Source organism: Perna viridis, chromosome 9 (genome assembly GCF_037379345.1).
Source record: "Perna viridis isolate PV_CMFRI_1.1 ecotype Kerala chromosome 9, ASM3737934v1, whole genome shotgun sequence".
NCBI lineage: Eukaryota > Metazoa > Mollusca > Bivalvia > Mytilida > Mytilidae > Perna > Perna viridis.
Window position 1 is genome coordinate 44,432,841 of NC_142453.1, and position 18,650 is coordinate 44,451,490.

At 32.4% G+C, this 18,650-nt stretch overlaps 1 protein-coding gene across 15 annotated transcripts in view; it reads right to left on the bottom strand.

Moving 5' to 3' along the window:
* LOC148608667 (uncharacterized) overlaps positions 1-18,650 on the bottom strand; it is a 34,849-nt gene that overhangs the window by 5,420 nt on the left and 10,779 nt on the right. For 7 of the 15 annotated variants that reach the window (XM_088543681.1, XM_088543679.1, XM_088543686.1 and 4 more), the window contains 2 exons: positions 12,789-12,870; positions 9,084-9,990 (listed from right to left, as the gene is read on the bottom strand). In XM_088543681.1, coding sequence (XP_088399807.1) covers positions 9,834-9,990; positions 12,789-12,870 — 239 coding nt within the window. In that variant the 3' untranslated portion in view covers positions 9,084-9,833. Of the gene's footprint in view, positions 1-145; positions 261-1,588; positions 1,686-9,083; positions 9,991-10,566; positions 11,781-12,788; positions 12,871-13,877; positions 17,938-18,650 lie in introns of those variants that run through there. The other 8 variants (XR_015914903.1, XR_015914906.1, XR_015914905.1 and 5 more) reach the window with 7 other exon arrangements.

Below are 18,650 nucleotides of genomic sequence, written 5' to 3' on the forward strand. Positions count from 1 at the left end.
TCCAAAAATGGTTTTGTGATAACCCAAAAAGGTGTATGAATGTACAAAAAAAATCAAACATCTTACCGCTTAATGTAATACATTATACAAGGAAATATTACTTTTATTAACTTGAACTGACATGCGGAAGTATTGGTTAAGTTACGTTTAATTTTATATCTTTTCTGTATCAAGAACTACACATACTACCACTGTAAGACTGGTCATGTAGAACAAGATCATTGTAAATCCGTGCCACATTGAAAATTAATACGTCGTTCCTGAAAGTTTCTGAAAAAAGGCAATTAATTGTAATATAAGACAAGAAAATAAAACTTACAATTCATAAATTGCCTTATATTTATATATAAATACATATTTTATAAATTGAATATTATTGTTACGTACATGTAGTCAATGGTTAAGATCAAGCTTAATTAAAATCTAAGGAAAAATGGGTGACAATTGATAAAAGAGCACGTCACTTTCAAAAGTGTAAATTGATAAAAAAAAAAACATTAACTTATGAATGTATGTCATCAACTGTAAAAGCAAAAATAATTGTTTTACGGAAAGAATATATGAAACGCAAATAAAATGAACAATGATATAAGGTACTTACATATACTTGTTGGATTTTTCGAACAAGACACTACCTACTTTACATGTATTTATACCTTTAATCGAAGCCGGAAAGAAAACTGAAATGTTACCTCGAATTACCGTAAAAGGTTATCACTACTCATGTAATGTTTATTGTAAATACAACAATGTAATTGTAAAAGTGGTTTTGTCAGAATGTAATCAAGACGATTTCCCCATTTGGGTTCCCTCCCACAATTTACTTCCTTATAATTCGTCTTTTGTATCTTGATATATTTCCAAATCGATCTCTCAAGTTGTAATCAATGAATCGTAAAGAATTTATCTAGATAAAAAGATATATTAAGTCTTTTCCTCGTATGAACTTCTTTTTGGTACATTGAACAAGAAGTTTTTGATTATACTCGCGAAACAAAAATTAAACACAAACATCATATAACAGAAACCCTGTATGATTATAAACCACGGACGAGCAGTTAACGCATCATCAAGTGTTCTGCTATATTTTTTTATTCAAAACTTACTAAAACTTTGTTCAAGAGGTGAATATGAATTTAAAGAATAACTCCCTTACATGATATTTGTTGAACATGGATACGTTGTCAAAAAATGTCGTCGCTCTAAACGTTTTACAGTCGTCAAAATGACTTGGTTGATTGATGTGGAGTATCTGTTTCAGAATTACTATTGAACTACATGTATCTAGTAGTTTTGTTTCCGTTAATATAACAAGAATGGAAGTAGTGAATATGTCAATGAGACAACAACTGTCCGCTCAAGGCCACCCATGAGTCTTCAATGAAACAGAAATGACCTTCACCGGGTAGCACGTATGATGTCATGCAAGTAGTGAGGCAGGAACTTCTAACTTTTCTTGATCATTTAGTTTCGTCGACCATGTTTTTATTTGGCTCGCCTCTGTGTGTATAGTATCATTATTGTTTTTTTTTTGTCTTCCCTATTGCTCGACTTCCTGTCAGTTTATTAAATATAAAGATATACATACGTTTGGAAAGCACATTTTAAAGTATATGATTATATCCTTCAAAAAATGCGTAGGTCGTCAAAGGAACGGACTACCTTTGTGTGCATGGACATAATATCTATAAAATAAATCAAATGGCTAAGCTTTAAAAACCTATGAGAGGTTATTAAAATATATATATCGATTGAGACAAATCCATAACTTTTGATTTTAATTAATGGCATAACAAGGTAAGTCGTTTTAGTAAGGGTATCATTTGTAACAATGCTTTATGTATTTTTTTCAATGATAGAATAAGGTTTTTCAAAGGTCAATGCAATTGTCAAATATCTCCATTATTCAAAAAAATGTGGACTAAGTCAGACTCATATCTTGACTTACACTTAGAAATCGGTAGTAAAGGATTGACCAAACTTTACGACAAAAGTGATGACTTTTCATTCAGAATTGTCAACTTTCCTTTCATCTGTGGCAACATCCTTTCTGCACCTGCGTATAGAGTGTTTATATCACAACTCATACGTTATGCCACAGCTTGCCGAAACTGCGCAGACTTTTTGTATCGCGATAGAATTTTAACAAAGAGGCTTCTGGGACAGGGTTATGTTGCTACAAGATTTAAGTCATCACTACAGAAGTTTTAAGGTCATCATCAACAACTCGTGGATCGTTACGGTGTATCAATCTGCGCCATGAAAACTGATTTGTTCAACCTGTCATAGTTCTCCTTTCCTCTTTCGTCTACCCTGGGATTTTTTTAGAACAACTCGGCTTTGTTGCGTATGTCTGTTTTCCATGTCTGGTCTTCGGCCATGGATTACATTCTTTTGATTACTGCTATAACTTTGATAACGTTTTTTAATCTTTTGACACGCTTGCAAACAATGCATGCTTTTCAGCCGATATATATATAAATGTCATTAGATTATAGTCTTTTGGATGCTGTAGAGGTTTTCTTTTCTAAAAAATATACAATGAAGGCAATTGAATGACAATGCGTATTTCATTGCAAAATATATGTTAACTTCATAATTTTATAAGGTCTTTTTAATATCTGATTGATAAAATAGATACAAAAAATGAATTTTGATAATGTATTTCTAGGTTGTGGACATGTACACCCTGCACAAATATATATATATCACTTTTAATGAAATATCCATTTAAAGATTGGTAGGACCTCTGCAAGATATGAAAGGAGCAGTTAACAAACATTGGAATGAAATATCTATTTTTGCCTGTGTATCTTTAAAAGGTTGGTATATTTTCAAACTAATTTACATGCAAAATCAAATATTTTTAGAAAATATAATAAGCTATGAAGTATGCAAGTATGATAATTTTCGAGAACATTTCAGTCTGTAACGTATGTGAAAAAAAAATTGATTGGTATTCTTATTTACTTATGTGTACGCTACAGATTGTGATTTAGGAAGAACCTTAAATTTGTTTTAATGCATTTTGAAGCCAGATAGGTTTACATAGAAACCTTTTTCCCAACCATAATCTAAGGTTATACTATCACCGTGTTGGTGTAATCTGATTTCATCCAAATTTTGGTCTGAAATGAAGACCGCAGCATGTGTATCTTAAATGTTGGCTCACAAGGAGACCTTAGCTCTTTTGCAGTAACAAATTACACGCAAAGCTTGTTTAGGTGTTTAGGTTATAATAGAACTGCATTGACTTTCATAAAGACTCGCAAAAGACAATGAAGATTAATTGTTTCCTCATCTATAAGGACATTTCTTTCTCGTACATCATTAACACTAAGGTAGAACCGAAATCTGACCAATATCTTCTTATCTTGACCTGCACTAAGGATTTGTTTTCCAATTTAATTGAGTTTTTTTAAGTAATACTGGTCAAATATGTCCACTACTGCAACTATATGCTGCAGGCATGCAAACTGTTTGCGAACACAATCTTTCCCAACATTTCCAAAGATTAAGTGTTTTTACTAACGACTGCATTATTGTTATGCCGTCTTGAGTACACCTCCTGAAACGTGTAACGTTCCCAATCACACTCACACGAAACATTGACACGAAGCACAAGATACACGAAAGCCACACGAAACACGTTGCACGTGACCGATATACGAATGATCGTGTCCGCCGGAAGTATTCATCTCAGTAATTGGTATATTTCGGAATTTAACTTGCAAAACGAAACTATTAATAGATTATTGTATAGAGTGTACATTTGTTCGTCGTATTTTGTTGATTGCTACATTTACATGTAATTTTACATTATTGTGTATTAGAGGTTTCCACTAAATTGACGAACGACCGAACGGACGTACCAATAGGGATCGTCTGCTCTGTTATGTTGAATGACCTAAATTATAGAAGAAATAATGCTCAAACTAAGGTTGACCTCATTTCGATTTCATTGAAATTATAATGCAAAATTAATGTAATGCCTCTATAAACTGGGCCTTTTATTTATTAGAGTGAAAATCGAGTTAATACTAACATACGTACTGTTCGTTCGGTTACGAAGAATTACGTATCGCTAGCATTATGGAAGGGGAGGAAACTTTGAAATGTTAATTGTATTCCATTATCTCTTAGCTTTATTTATTTTTCTAAAAGCCTTTTTTTAATACTTCTTATATATTATTACATAAAGAAAATAAAAGAAATAAAATAAATGTATTTTAAATTTTGAAACCGTGAATTGTTATTTTTTTCAAAATATTTGCAAAAGCTACACATCATTTCAACATTAAAAAGGCAATGCATTTAAATATTATAAAGGCAGTGCGGAAAGAGTAATCAACGGGAACCAAGGTTATAGCGGTAATCAAAAGAACGCAATCCAGGGACAAAGACCAGACATGGAAAACAGACATACACAACAAAGAACATACAGTAACTAACATCACACATACAAAGTAACAAAATCAAATGAGCAACTCGGACTTCACTAAAAACTTGGAGCTTGGACCAGGTGCACCGGTAGGGTAAGCGTCCTCTGCTTTTCTAGAAACACCCGCCGAGTTGACGTTTGAAATTAGGAAAAAGTAAGGAAACCCTCCTAGATCTACGTGGAATCTGGCAGTGTAAGTCTGAGCGTCTATATAGCAGCCATGCCCGAGTTCATCAGTCAACACCAGTTGGCTCTTTTAACCACTAACATCGACCGTAAGAGGACTGTATTGATATTAAAGGTCGTTAAAAACTCCCAATCATAAGATACTGTTACAGTTACTGATGTTTAATAGTCATTGACTATAGCTTATCTGAACTTATGACGTAGACATGTCTCGACTAATGTGAAATGTCTATAAATTCATGGATTTGAGCATGTTACAGTCAAGATGCATTGCGCAATGTTCAAACTTTTTTAATCTCGATATGATGCAGGGCGATTGCCTTGTCATTCGACGTTTAAAAAGTGACATAACCAGTAAATTACCTTTTAGCGGCATTTTAGAATTTGCATAAGGTTATTGAATGGACAACATATTGCATGTTTCATAAAATAAACGTGCTTTATTCCAAACAGCATAACCAATTAATTACAAAATCTTTCAAAATATGACACTTATCCAGAACTTGTAGTTTATAATTATGAGTATATAAAACGCACTCTAGCCTGTATGCATTCGAACGATATTCGGGTTGATAAATAACTAATTCTAGTCTATAACAAAATATCCATGACTTAAAATATGCAATTTGCATTTATTTTCGTAGTGGCGGAGTCGGAAGGAGTCCGGGGTTTGGAAACCCGTCATTATTAGAAAGGTTTGCTAACTTAATGCATAATAAGGACAAACAAGCTATTTATAGCCTTGTATCCCGCTTTTTCTACCGTCCACCTTCCTTTTTTTAAAATCACTGGAACCGCCCCTGCTGTCGCATTTATCTGCTTATCGGAAGAAGTACACAATATTGTTAATCTCTAATAAACTATGAACTGCAAAATAGATATAAGTTGTTCCACGATTTTCACCTGCACTGATTATGAATAATTTCCCCATCCTTCACGCTCTGGCCCCGTGCAGATCCGGGTGTTAAAAGAATAGGCCTACATCAGCGCTAAGCTTGTCGTAAAAGGCGACTAAATAGCTCTCAGAAACCTAGCCGGGGGCTAAGCGCCCTGCTCACAGAGCAACTGGGATGTGTGGCCCGGGTGGTGGAATGGGGTACCCCTGGCGTGTTGCATGCTGGGGTTGTCAGGCTACAATACAGAAAACCTGGCCGCAAACCATTGTGGTGCATCGTTTTGGGAAAGAAGTCACGTTCCTCGCATGTTAAAGAACCCTGCTGTGGTATTCGATAGGAGTAGGAACCTTTGCGCTCCACCGCAGGAGGCTAAATTGCCCGACCTTACCCACCCACCGCCTTTTTCTAGTGGCAATCAAAATTGTCGACACTATTACACTTGTGTCCATCCTTTTTTTAATTTAATCATCATTTCATGTTCATTTTATCACCCATTTCATGTTCATCGTCTGAATATAGCTGAAATATTGCTGCTCGGACGTTAAACCACAAAAAAAACAAACACCTTAACGGTCTGTGGCATAAGGTTCTGTTAGGGCGAGTTACGTTGAGTTACGTTCGTTTACGGCCAGTTCCGTCAAATTAGTGGAAATCTCTACTATGGTTTCATAAAGATATTAGATATATACAATTTATAAATGTCTATATATGTATTGATATAACATTACGTTCATTTTTGTTATGCATGGTACATTGCGAAAACATTTTCACTGGTCTGAGGGTAGGAAAATATTAAAAATCGGGATAAAATATATTCAATTTGTAGATTATTTAGTATTTTTAACTTATGAGATACCATTTGGTTGCTCTGAATATGAAAAGAAAGTAATTTGTATGTAACAAAATCAGTATTTGTTGTATATGGATTATTTAAAACACATTTTCGGACAAAAATGCCAAGATTTTATAAAGTACTGATGAAACGTATTCTATTTTGACATAATTTAGTTATTTTAACCAATGTGATTTTTATTTATTGTCTTAAAATATTCCAGTGTTTATATGAAAACAATGTCCATTATTATACATGGTAGATTGCATTGGGAAAACATTTGTACTGGTCTAGTAGCATGGAAATATTGAAATTCTTAAAATTTGGGTGAAACATACTCAATTTTTAGATAATAGAGTATTGTTTGTTTATGCGATACCATCAAATTTGTCTGATAATGAAGAGAAAGTAATTTTTGTTAAACATTGTAAAAAAAATTCCGTATTTGTTGTATATTATATAAATACCAAAATCTCATAAAGTATTGGTAAAAAGTAGTCTGTTTTAAAAAAAAATAGCTCTTTTAACTCATGTGATACAATCTTTTTTGTCTAAAAAGGAAAATATGGCATTGTAGATATAAATCGGTCCATTTTTTGTTATACATAGTACATTTTCATTTGTCCGGGAATATTAAATTATTGAAATTTCATAAAATTGGGGTAAAATATACTTGGTTTTTATATAATAAATTATTTTGTGTCATACGATACATAACAATGTTCTGAATGTGAAAGAAAGGTATTTTTTATGTGACAACAATCCATATTTGTTGAATATGGATCAGTAGGAAAACAATTTCCTTGTTCAAGGAAAATAAAAATGACAAAATTCCATGAATTTCCATATTGAGAAAAACTACTCTATTTTGAAATAATTTAGATATTTTAGGTGTTTTTAGAAAAGCAGAGAACGCTTACCCTACCGGTGCACCTGGTACATGCTTCCAGTATTTAGTGGAGTTGCTCATTTGCTTTTATTACTTTGTATATATGATTTTAGTTACTTTCTGTTCTTTGTTGTGTATGTCTGTTTTTCATGTCTGGCCTTTGTCCCAGAATAACATTATTTTGATAACCGCTATAACATTGATTCCCTTGATTACTCTTGCAAGATAAAATAACTTATTAGAGATATTGGTCGATAATTTGATTGCGATGAATTGTCACCCTTTTTCAAATATCGTAATTACATTGGCAATTGTTTCATGTCAATTTACTGAATTTAATTTGACCGAAAACAACTTACAAAATCCATGTAACACAACTAATATCAGAACCGAACAACAATTGTGACGTTGAAGGAAAAACCAACTCCGCAATTACAAAAACTCAAATTAAATACAGAATTTGTAATACAACAAAAATCTAAAATGAATGAACCGTATTACGGTATGTGTTTTATAACAAAGTTAAAGTAAATCAAGACATTGAAAAATAGGCGGTTTTCCTGGTTTGATAGTTAAATTGAACTGATATGGATATCAATAAAAACGAGGACAATCGTAAACAATACATTACAGATATTAATGTAAAAGTAGATATTAGTTTAGAAGATATATTTTTTGGCATTTTCATGTACTTTAATTAATTGAATCCGGTATATTGTACTATCAGCATTGATTTGAAGCTACCATAAAGGCATTAACAATGTAAAAACCTATATTCACTCCCATCTTTCTAAAGTATAAATGCAAAGTCTGTGAATAAAAATGATTTTTCGGATTTACTAATATGTCTTGTATAAATTCATGACATTTTGCATTATTTAATACGGTTGAAATCACTTTTTATATGGCCAGTCTTACAACATGAAACAAAAAACTCCAAATTTTACTGAAAAGCGCAAATTAATCGAAATGTGACAGTACGATTCCGTGACGACAGGTCTAATTTCTTAATTTGATATATATTTTATCATTTAAAAAGTAAAATCTGTAGGAACATTTAATTCGAAAACTAAGGTACTAATTCAGACTTCGTAGTAGTAATTTTATCTCGTTCCTGTGTGAAACTTTTTTTACTGATTTGAAAATCAAATTATCTTTCTTGTCACACGCATGTCCTTTTGTGAAATTTCAGTATTCCTAACCTTTCGTTATATACTACCAATGCCGACTGAATATTTTTTTTTGCAGATTAGAGGATGTTTCGTCTGTTTGCCAATTCATGTATAGCAAATTACATAAAATGAAGCAGCATAAAACTTCAAATTTGTTTGTATCAAAGCTCACAATTACAAAACGATTAATTTACAAAGTTAATACTTAATAATATCAAAAGGGTGGGCCGAAAGTATTTCTTTTTTTTTCTTTTTTATATACGTCTCTTTCTTGATAAGTTAAGACCATGTTCATGTGGTATCCCTATGTAAACCTTACTAATGTGGATCAACATCAACATTTTGATAAAATGGGAAATACATCAAATAAAAGATTTCCTTCAGTATTTTTTTGTTAAAAAATAATACTAAAAATATTTACAAACACTGTTATAAGAAACAGTGTTTGTAAATATTTTTAGTATTAGTTCAGTATTCAAGATCAACATACAAAGTGTGTCTATAACACAATTTTCAAGATCTTTGTTAACCGTCGATAAAATTGTATACGTCAAAGGTATTCACCTGATTAGGTAGTGAGTTGTGTTCACAGACCATTTACTTTCATACCAACTTAGTTTATTTAAGGCACTGAAGGTCATTTGTTGACAGAAAATTTTGCTCATAATACATTTTATATAAATTTTATTATAGTGTATTAAGATCTTTAACGGTATGGTTAACAAGATTTTCATTCTGTTGAAATCATCGAGGCATTGGTTTGGTAATCTGAAGTGTTGACTCACTGGGAGTAATAGCTTTTTTGTAAGATCGCTCCTGTGTCCGTTCAAGCGCTTGTAAAAAGGCTTTAGATTCACCAACATATTGAAGGCCACAGATTGGACAGTGGAGCAAATATATTACACATGTTACAGTAGTACTCTTGCAGTTCACGTTACAAAATATTTTAAAATTTTAATGTGCTGGTGAATGATGACGAGTGGTACATTTGGTTTCAACATTTGCGCCTTTTGTCACCACAGGAGCGACTCTCGCCTGGAATCAAGTTGGGCTTAGATATTTCAGCCCTTACAAGCTCTCCCCCATAAAGTGCTGGAGGTATCGAGGAATGAAATGTTGGTAGCAGATGTTTCGTGAGTGAACTTAATTGAAAGATGTTGATTGTTGGCACGTGCGATAAAATTGTTTAGTTCTTCTTTGTCATGTGTCCACTTTATATCCACGTCGTCAATAAACCTATACTAGGACAGAGGGTTTTCTATAGAGGATTCAAGTAGTTCTTTTTCAAATTTTCCCATGACAATGTTGGCATAAGACGGAGCCATTTTAGTACCCATGGCTGTGCCATTTATTTGTAAATAATGGTCTCCATTAAAAGTAAAATTGTTCTTTTTTAAAACCATTGTGAGTAATGTGACTAGGCAGTCAGTAGGTGGAACTTTGACCTCCCAAGAGTCCCATACTTCTCTACAAGCCTCGATACCATGAGAGTGAGGAATGTTGGTATAGAGAGATGTGACGTCCATAGTGACCACAGTGGTGTTTGGTGGAAGGGGATTGAGAGCCTGCATCTTCTGTAAGTAATCAGTCGTACATTTTATAAATGATGGAAGTGTTTCAACATCTGAGCGTAGATGAAAGTCCAAGAATTCCGAAATTCATCAAAGTGATACAGGGAAGATAGAAGGGTCTGATAAATTCCCAACGATGTTAGAACTGTCAAATTTCCGAAGCAAATTGTTGTCGTTCCCTCCGCGGGACTCGAACTCGTACCGCTGTGACATCTATGGCAACACCGCCTGCAAGTCCAGCGCCCTAGACCAAGTTCGAGTCCCGCTGAGGGAACGACAAATATTTGCTTCGGAAATTTGACAGTTCTAACATCGTTGGGAATATAGACCCTTCTATTAGTTTACGTTATATTCCCTGTATCAATTTGATCCGATGGAGCAGTGTAGAGAATATAGTCGTCACATTCTGAGACGTTGTATAATATTGATTTGTTGTGACATGCATCATTAATTTGATCCTCTATCCTACATAATAACACAATTGTCGTCAAACTATCGTACATATTTCTGTTTTCTCTATCTTATTGAACGTTTGAAAACACAACGCTTTCATTATTCATCCATATTGCTTTAACGCTATTTAAGGAGATAGTGATTTTTTATTACGAATTATAATGTACAAGTTTTAACCAAATAATTTTTAACTGCTTAATGATGTAATATTATATACATAAAAATACGTTTATCTTACTCCAAATATTTTCTGAACTATTATGATACGATGTGTAAACACATAAAGCATACTTTATTTACATGTTTACACAATTATACATGATTAAAGAGAATGTGATACAAAAAAACAAAATCAGAAAAAACAACAATATCACCAAAGAGAACATAACATTTCCAGACTCCGGTTACATCAACTGTACAGTAATCAAACTGAAAGAGAAATATTTAAAACTTTTTGTCCTAATTAACGGACATTCTTACCAAAACATTTTTTTGTAAAAGAGAAAGTGCTTAAATCAAACCGATCATCTAAGTTTATCAGACTGGGACTAAAAAAATATTATCGATAACCCACTTTATGTTGGTATCAATTATGATATCAACAAAGTTTTCAAGTATATTCATACTGCAAAATGGCAAGATATAAAATAATCACAAAACATGTCCTGAATTTTAACTGAATGGTTTGAACAAAACAAGCTTAGAACATTATACAAACATATGGTAAGTCATAAAAAATGGAGATGAATATGTTGATACACCCTTATACAAACTGAAGAAATAATGTTGTCATGCCTTTTTTGTTTCAAGTTATTGTCTATTTGTTCGGTGCGGTAATCGCGACCTACTTGTTCGCCCCTTGTTATACTACGCTACATTTAATATTGCTTGTCTTTATCAAAATCTTTTCTGATCAATTAATTATGATTATTTTGTTCAAAACATATGTAAACTATTAAGATATATGACAAGACTCTGATTATCGTACATTGTACCTTTCCCTTAGTGTAGGTTAAGGAAACTATATTCCGTCTATACAACAAACACATATAATGTTATAAATTAAGAAACATGCATACATCAGATCCTGTTTTTTTAAGAGACACATAATGAACGGTACAAATATATTCTGGAAAATTAAACCTATAAAAATACTGTTTGTGCCAAGTGTTTAAGAGCATGTTGATTGTCTTTGTTTTCTTTCCTCTTTTCCTTCTTCAAATGATATATGAAGTCCCAGCAAAAAAGACAAAAGCAGACAGAGTTATTTCTATCACATTGTAATTGTTTCAGTTAACTGTAAGTTTCGCTGTCTCTTCGGCTCTTTTCTATACAGTAATCTGGTTAAAATAGCCGATAATTCATTAAGTGAATAGAAGTTAGGTAATTTGCAACCTCCTAAAATCAAATCACATGAGGTATGTTTTTTTATCAAACGTTTTTTAAAAACAATCCTAATTTCGGGGGTTTGATACATCGCATCTACCCAAAAGAACTTGAGATAAAGGATACTACAGACACTGTGAAGTCAGCCTTATATCTTGACCTACACTTAGAAATCGATGGTAAAGGAAAACTATTGACCAAACTTTACGACCAACGTGATGACTTTTCATTCAGAATTGTCAACTTTCCTTTCATCTGTGGCAACATCTCTTCGGCTCCTGCGTATTGAGTGTTCATATCACAACAAATAGGTTTCTGGAACAGGGTTATGTTGCTACAACATTGAATTCATCACTACAGAAGTTTTAAGGTCGTCATCATGAACTCGTGGATCGTTATGGTGTATCCATCAGCACCATGAAAGCTGATTTATTCAACGGGTCATAGTTTTCCTTTCCTCGTTTGTCTACCCCGGACTTGACTTTTTATGAGCAACTCAGCGGGTGTTTCTAGAAAGGCAGGGGACGCTAACCCTACCGGTACACCTGGTCTATGATCCCAGTTTTTAGTGGAGTCCGAGTTGCTAATTTGCTTTTTGTTACTTTGTAAGTATGATTTTAGTTACTTTGTGTTCTTTGTTGTGTATGTCTGTTTTCCATGTCTGGTCTTTGTCCCTGGATTACATTAATTTAATTACCGCTATAACCTTGGTTCCCTTGATTACTCTAAAAATACCCATTTTAATATTGTTTTATGCATAGTAACATGATGCTTCTATAACCATTGTCTCCTGGTCTTCGACAACTTTATCTAATCATGAGGATACGAATTTGTTACTAATGCATGTAATAATTCTTTGGATCACTGATGGTTTCATTGACGTTATCAAATGTAAAATCAATGGTCTCTTCATTTGACCTATTTAGAATAATTCATAAATGAATGTTTCATTTAGCACTCACCGCATGGATTCGTTGTTTCTCAGTATGAGAAAAACAAATAATATAACTATTACTGGCACTATCAATAAAAGGAAGAGAAAATCTAAAAAAAAGATATAAAAGTAATGAAACTTGATTGAAAAAAATGCTATAAAAGTGAAATATGATGAGTATGATGGTCTAAAGCTTTCAAAGGTGATATATGGTCAATACCAAAGATCAAAAACGAAATCTGTTCAAAATACTATACCGTGAAAATAACATAAAAAAGCAACCGGGAAAAAATCGTCATGCAACAAAAGCAGCTACAGAATTCTAGAAACAAATACTACTTACCCTAACTAGAAATGCAGAGAGCAATCTCACAAAGACAACCCCCTTGCTTTAAATGGACTTAAATGTTACATGCATATTGTATTATCTCCCATTGGAACAACGGTAAGTATATTTCTCGATGCACAGCTACATAAAATACCAAACTTTCCTATACAATTTAATCAAAATCCCTTCAGCGGTTTTCGGAGGTGTTGCGTTTACAAGGTAAAAACATGTTAAATCCCTTACTTTGGATTATTTTCGTTTGGAGACCTCAGACAGTAATAATATTAATTCATGAATATTTACATAATTACCCAACCGTCCTATAAAATCGCAGTAAAATCACTTCAGCAGACTAGTTGTGCTTAAGAAATTAAACATATTTGACGTTTAAATTTGATTATCTCCTTTTGGCGTTCTCTGACAGTTATCGTATTTTCTCTTGCAAATTTACATATTATACTGAACTTCCCGATTAAAGTTCATCCAAAATTTCTACTGCAGTTTAGGAGGAGTTGCGCTTACGAGTTTTCACATGTAACATTTAATTAATATAATTTCACTTTGAAGTCTTCGGACAGTTATTATATTCTGTCGTGCGCATCTACAAATGATACCAAAAACTGCGTATAAATTTTATAAAAATCCGTTGAATGGTTTAGGAGGAGGTGCGCTTACAAATGCTTAGCACACCTATATATTAAACCCTTAAAATGATTTTGAGTTCCCCCAATAGTAATTATGTTTTTTTGTTTTGTTTTTTTTTTGTTCCTTTCTTTTTTTTTTTTGGGAGGGGGGGGAAATTTATATATGATTCTTAGCCTTCCTATAAGGTTTCTTAAAAAAACTTATCTTCCTTTGGAGTCATTGTATTGAACCCAACCTTTCTAAAAAAAATCCTCTAACAGTTAAGGAGGAGTTCCGTTTACGAGGTTTAAGCATCTTTAATCCTTGAATTGGGTTATATCCCATTATTTAAATTGTCTACATTTGATTCCTTCGATAGCAATTATATTCCATCATGCAAATCTACAAATGATACCTAACCTTCCTACAAAAAATTATCAAAATCCCTTTGGCAATCTTAAAAAAAGAGTAATCAAGGGAACCAAGGTTAAAGCGGTAATCAAAATAATGTTATGCAGGGACAAAGAGCAGACATGGAAAACAGACATACACAGCAAAGAATATAAAGTAACTAAAATCATATTTACAAAGTAACAAAAGCAAATTAGCAACTCTGACTCCACTAAAAACTGGGAGCATGGACCAGGTGTACCGGTAGGGTAAGCGTTCTCTGCTTTTCTAGAAACACCCGTCGAGTTGCTCATAAAAAGTCAAGTCCGGGGTAGACAAACGAGGAAAGGAAAACTATGACCCGTTGAATAAATCAGTTTTCATGGTGCTGATGGATACATCATAACGATCCACGAGTTTATGATGACGATCATAAAACTTCTGTAGTGATGACTTCAATCTTGTAGCAACATAACCCTGTTCCAGAAGCCTATTTGTTAGAGTTCTAGCGCGATACGAAAGTCTGCGTAGTTTCGGCAAGCTCTGACATAAGTTGCGCTAATGATATTTAAACATGTTTAACCCTAGAATTTGATTATCTCCCTTTGGTTTTCTCCGCCAGTAATTATGTTGTTACTTTGCTAATGTACATACCATACTCAACTTTCTTACAAGAAATGTGACATGTAGACGGACAGACAGACGGACTGACAAACAAAGAGACAGACAAACACACGGGATGACTCCTATGTTCTCCCAAATTTTGCTTGACGGGGTATGAATTACGTATATTTTTGTTGATTCTCCTGAGTGATGACATATTCTTTACCGCTTGAATCTTGATTACTCTTTTTTTTTAATTTAAACAGAGAGGTTTGTAGCAATTCTCGGGTCAGCTGAACATTTTGACATTTCAATATAATTCTGCAAACTGAAATTCCGGATATTTAATTTGATTCGTCCATATTGGGTCCAAGAACGGTCTTAGACATAAGTTATTTTTACAATGCGACGTAGATAGTTAAATATAACAATGTGTTTATCTATTTGGCATTGTTTTTGCAAAACCGTTTAAATGCTGTTACAGTACCTGTATAGGAGAAACTTCCCATTTTATGGGAAATGGGTAATGTGGCATTTGGAATTTGGAATGAATAGGGCTATGGGAATGGGGCGAGGGTATAATTTTGATTGGTTCTGCCTTTTTTCGGAAGTAACGTGCATATCATATTTCTATGACAGCAATTAAAATACATTTTAAACAAGCTTGTGTTAGAGTAATTTTTAGTTATTACAGGTGTTGCAGTTAATTATTCATTGCCATTTTTTTTTAAATATTTACCGGAAGGACATTTGTTATCGATTGAAAATGTTCGCGCTCATACGATTTCTAAACGTAAATATTTTGGAAAAATTTATACTGAAATAATTTTTTGTCGGAGATACTCGTATGTTTTTAATATTGCACACATTAAACACATTGAGCAATAATTATGAGACCATTTAAAAAAATAAAATGTTGAATCCCTTTCCATTGGCAGAAATATGTCATTCGTCGCAACCTCGAATAGGATAATAATATTGCCATTTTTAATATTTTATACAAGAATTTTAGACCATTATTGAAATTAAACCTGTTCGCATCCTAACAATATGCTAAACTGTGTTTTTTAAGTAATTGAACTGATATCAATATGTCACAGCCAAACATATGATGCCTATTTTGACAATTTTACCGTTTTAAACAATAATATGAGACCACAAAGGTAATTTCAAGTGTTCGCACTCATTAAATTTGCAAAAATACCTCATTTTCAAGAATTCGGTCTGAAATATATGTATCACAGCCATCAACATAATAATGATATAGAAAATTTTAACATTTTTTACAATGATTTTAGAGGAATAGGTATATTAAAATTGTTCGCACACATACATTTTGCAAAACATATAATTTGAAGATTTTTGACTGAAATATGAGTGTCGAAACCACCAACCGGATACAAATATTGCCATTTTAATACTTTTAATAATTTTTTTTTTACCATTATTGAAATTAAAATTGTTCACACTCTTATAATCTGCAGAAATATGTCATTTTTGAGAAATTTTATTGAAATTAATGTGTTAAAGCCACAAACATGAAACTGTTATTTGACAATATAAGACTATTAAGGATATTTTAAGTGTTCGCCTCTTTTAATTTGCAAAAAATATTTCATTTTCAAGAATTTGGTCAGAAATATATGTATCACAGCCTTCAACATAATAAACATATAGACAATTTTAGCATTTTTTACAATAATTTTAGACTAACAAGTAAATTAAAAGTGTAATCACACATACACTTTGCAAAATTTTTTTTTTACTGAAATATGAGTGTCGCAACCACCAACCGGATACAAATAATGTAATTTTTAATATTTATAACAATAATTTTGGACCATTTTCTGAATTAAAATTGGTCGCACCCATACAATCTGTAGAAATATGTCATTTTTGGGAAATTTGACTTAAATTGATGTATCAAAGTATTACACATGATACTTTTTTGACAATTTTAACATTTTAAACAATTATTTAAGACCATTAAGGTAATTTTAAGTGTTAGCACTCATTTAATTTGAAAAAAAAAATATCTCATTTTTAAGAATTTGGTCTGAAAAATATATATTACAGCCATCAACATAATAATGATATAGACAATTTTAACATTTTTTACATTAATTTTAGACTAATAGGTATATTAAAAGTGTTCGTACACATACACTTTACAAAAATAGGTCATTTTGAAGATTTGTGATTGAAATATGAGTGTTACAACTACCAATCGGATACAAATATTGTCATTTTCATATTTTTAACAATACTTTTTGACCATTGTGGAAATAAAAATTGTTCACACTTATACAATCTGCAGAAATATGTCATTTTTGAGAAATTTTATTGAAATAAATGAATCACAGCCACACATATGATGCCTATTGTAACCATTTTAACGTTCTAAACAATTATTTCAAACCACTAAGGTAATTTCGGATTGTTGGCACTCATTTAATTTGAAAAAAAATATCTCATTTGCAAGAATTTGGCTTGAAATATATGTATAACAACAATCAACAAAAACCTTATCTGGACAATTTTAACATTTTTTAAGAATAATTTTAGAAATGAAATTCATTCACAATTTACGCATATATCTTTAATTTTAAGAATATTGTGCATGATTATTTCTCATGCAGCTCGGAGTGGCGATAATACATGTGTACACTGCAAATATTGCGTGATTTCGGTAATTCTCAAACTCGCCGGCGTGATTCTAAAATATTGATTGCACAACACTTTTTGCATCCTAATGCATTATATGTGTTTGATAAAATATTTAGTTTACTTTTTCTTTTTGGAATAGGGAAAGGCATTTGACAACGGAAAATCAGTCGATGGAATGGGAGATGGACCAATGGGGAATGGGGCTATAGGTAATAGGGTATTGGGCAATGGGGGAAGGGGCAAGGGGGTATGGGGCAAATGGGAAGTTTATCCCATACAGGGACTGTATTGATAAAAATGTGGTATCGTTACGTTTTTGTAGCTAGCATGTATTGATACTACTGTGGGTAACTTGATATCTAAATGTAGAGTTTGAAAATTTCAGTTTTACTAAGAAAGGAGTTCTGGTTAGGCTGTACTATATCCATTAGTGTAAATATTTGGCATGACAGATGTTTAATACTTAAAATTTAAACTCACGGCAATAATAAGTTTTAATTATAATTTGCCTGTCATACGTTAACAATGTTAGCTAAGTAATGATATCTTTATCTGCAAGTAGGGCCTGAAATGGTTATTCAGAAATTTTTAAACATATATGTTGTTATTCAACTAGTATATAACTTCTATCAATTCATGATAAAATATTGACAAAGGTCAATATTCAACTACCACAGTAATAATTGTAAACCTAATACTTCCAATTTCGATACTATGGGTTTTGAGTACTTTGGGATTTATATATTCCTATGCATTTGAATATAATGCAGATGATAAGTTACACATTGATATACAAGTATTTGCGAAATGACGCAAAATTGTGGCACCATTATGGCCTCATTACAGTGAAGTAATGCTAAAAACTATTATTGTTCTTTATTTGTATATTTTACTATGTTATGCACACCTTTAACGTTATTACTTATTATTATGGACTTGACCTTCTATGAGAAACTCGACATGTGTTCCTAGACAAGCAAAGCATTACTCTACCGGTGCACCTGGTCAATGCTCTTATTTTACTATTGCAACTTTGTATGTTTTTGTTTAGTTGTTTTATGTTCTGTGTTGTATGTGTCTGTTTTCCATGCCTGGTCTTTATTCCTAGATTACATCCTTTTGATTTGAACTAAAATCTTGTTTCTTTTGATTACTCTTTTATAACAAAATTGGTGTTTAGGCAATATTCATATGTTAATGCCCTACGCTTTTGCAATATTAATATGATTGTATCTATTGAGTCATCAACTGAAACAATAGGACAATTTTATTTAAAAA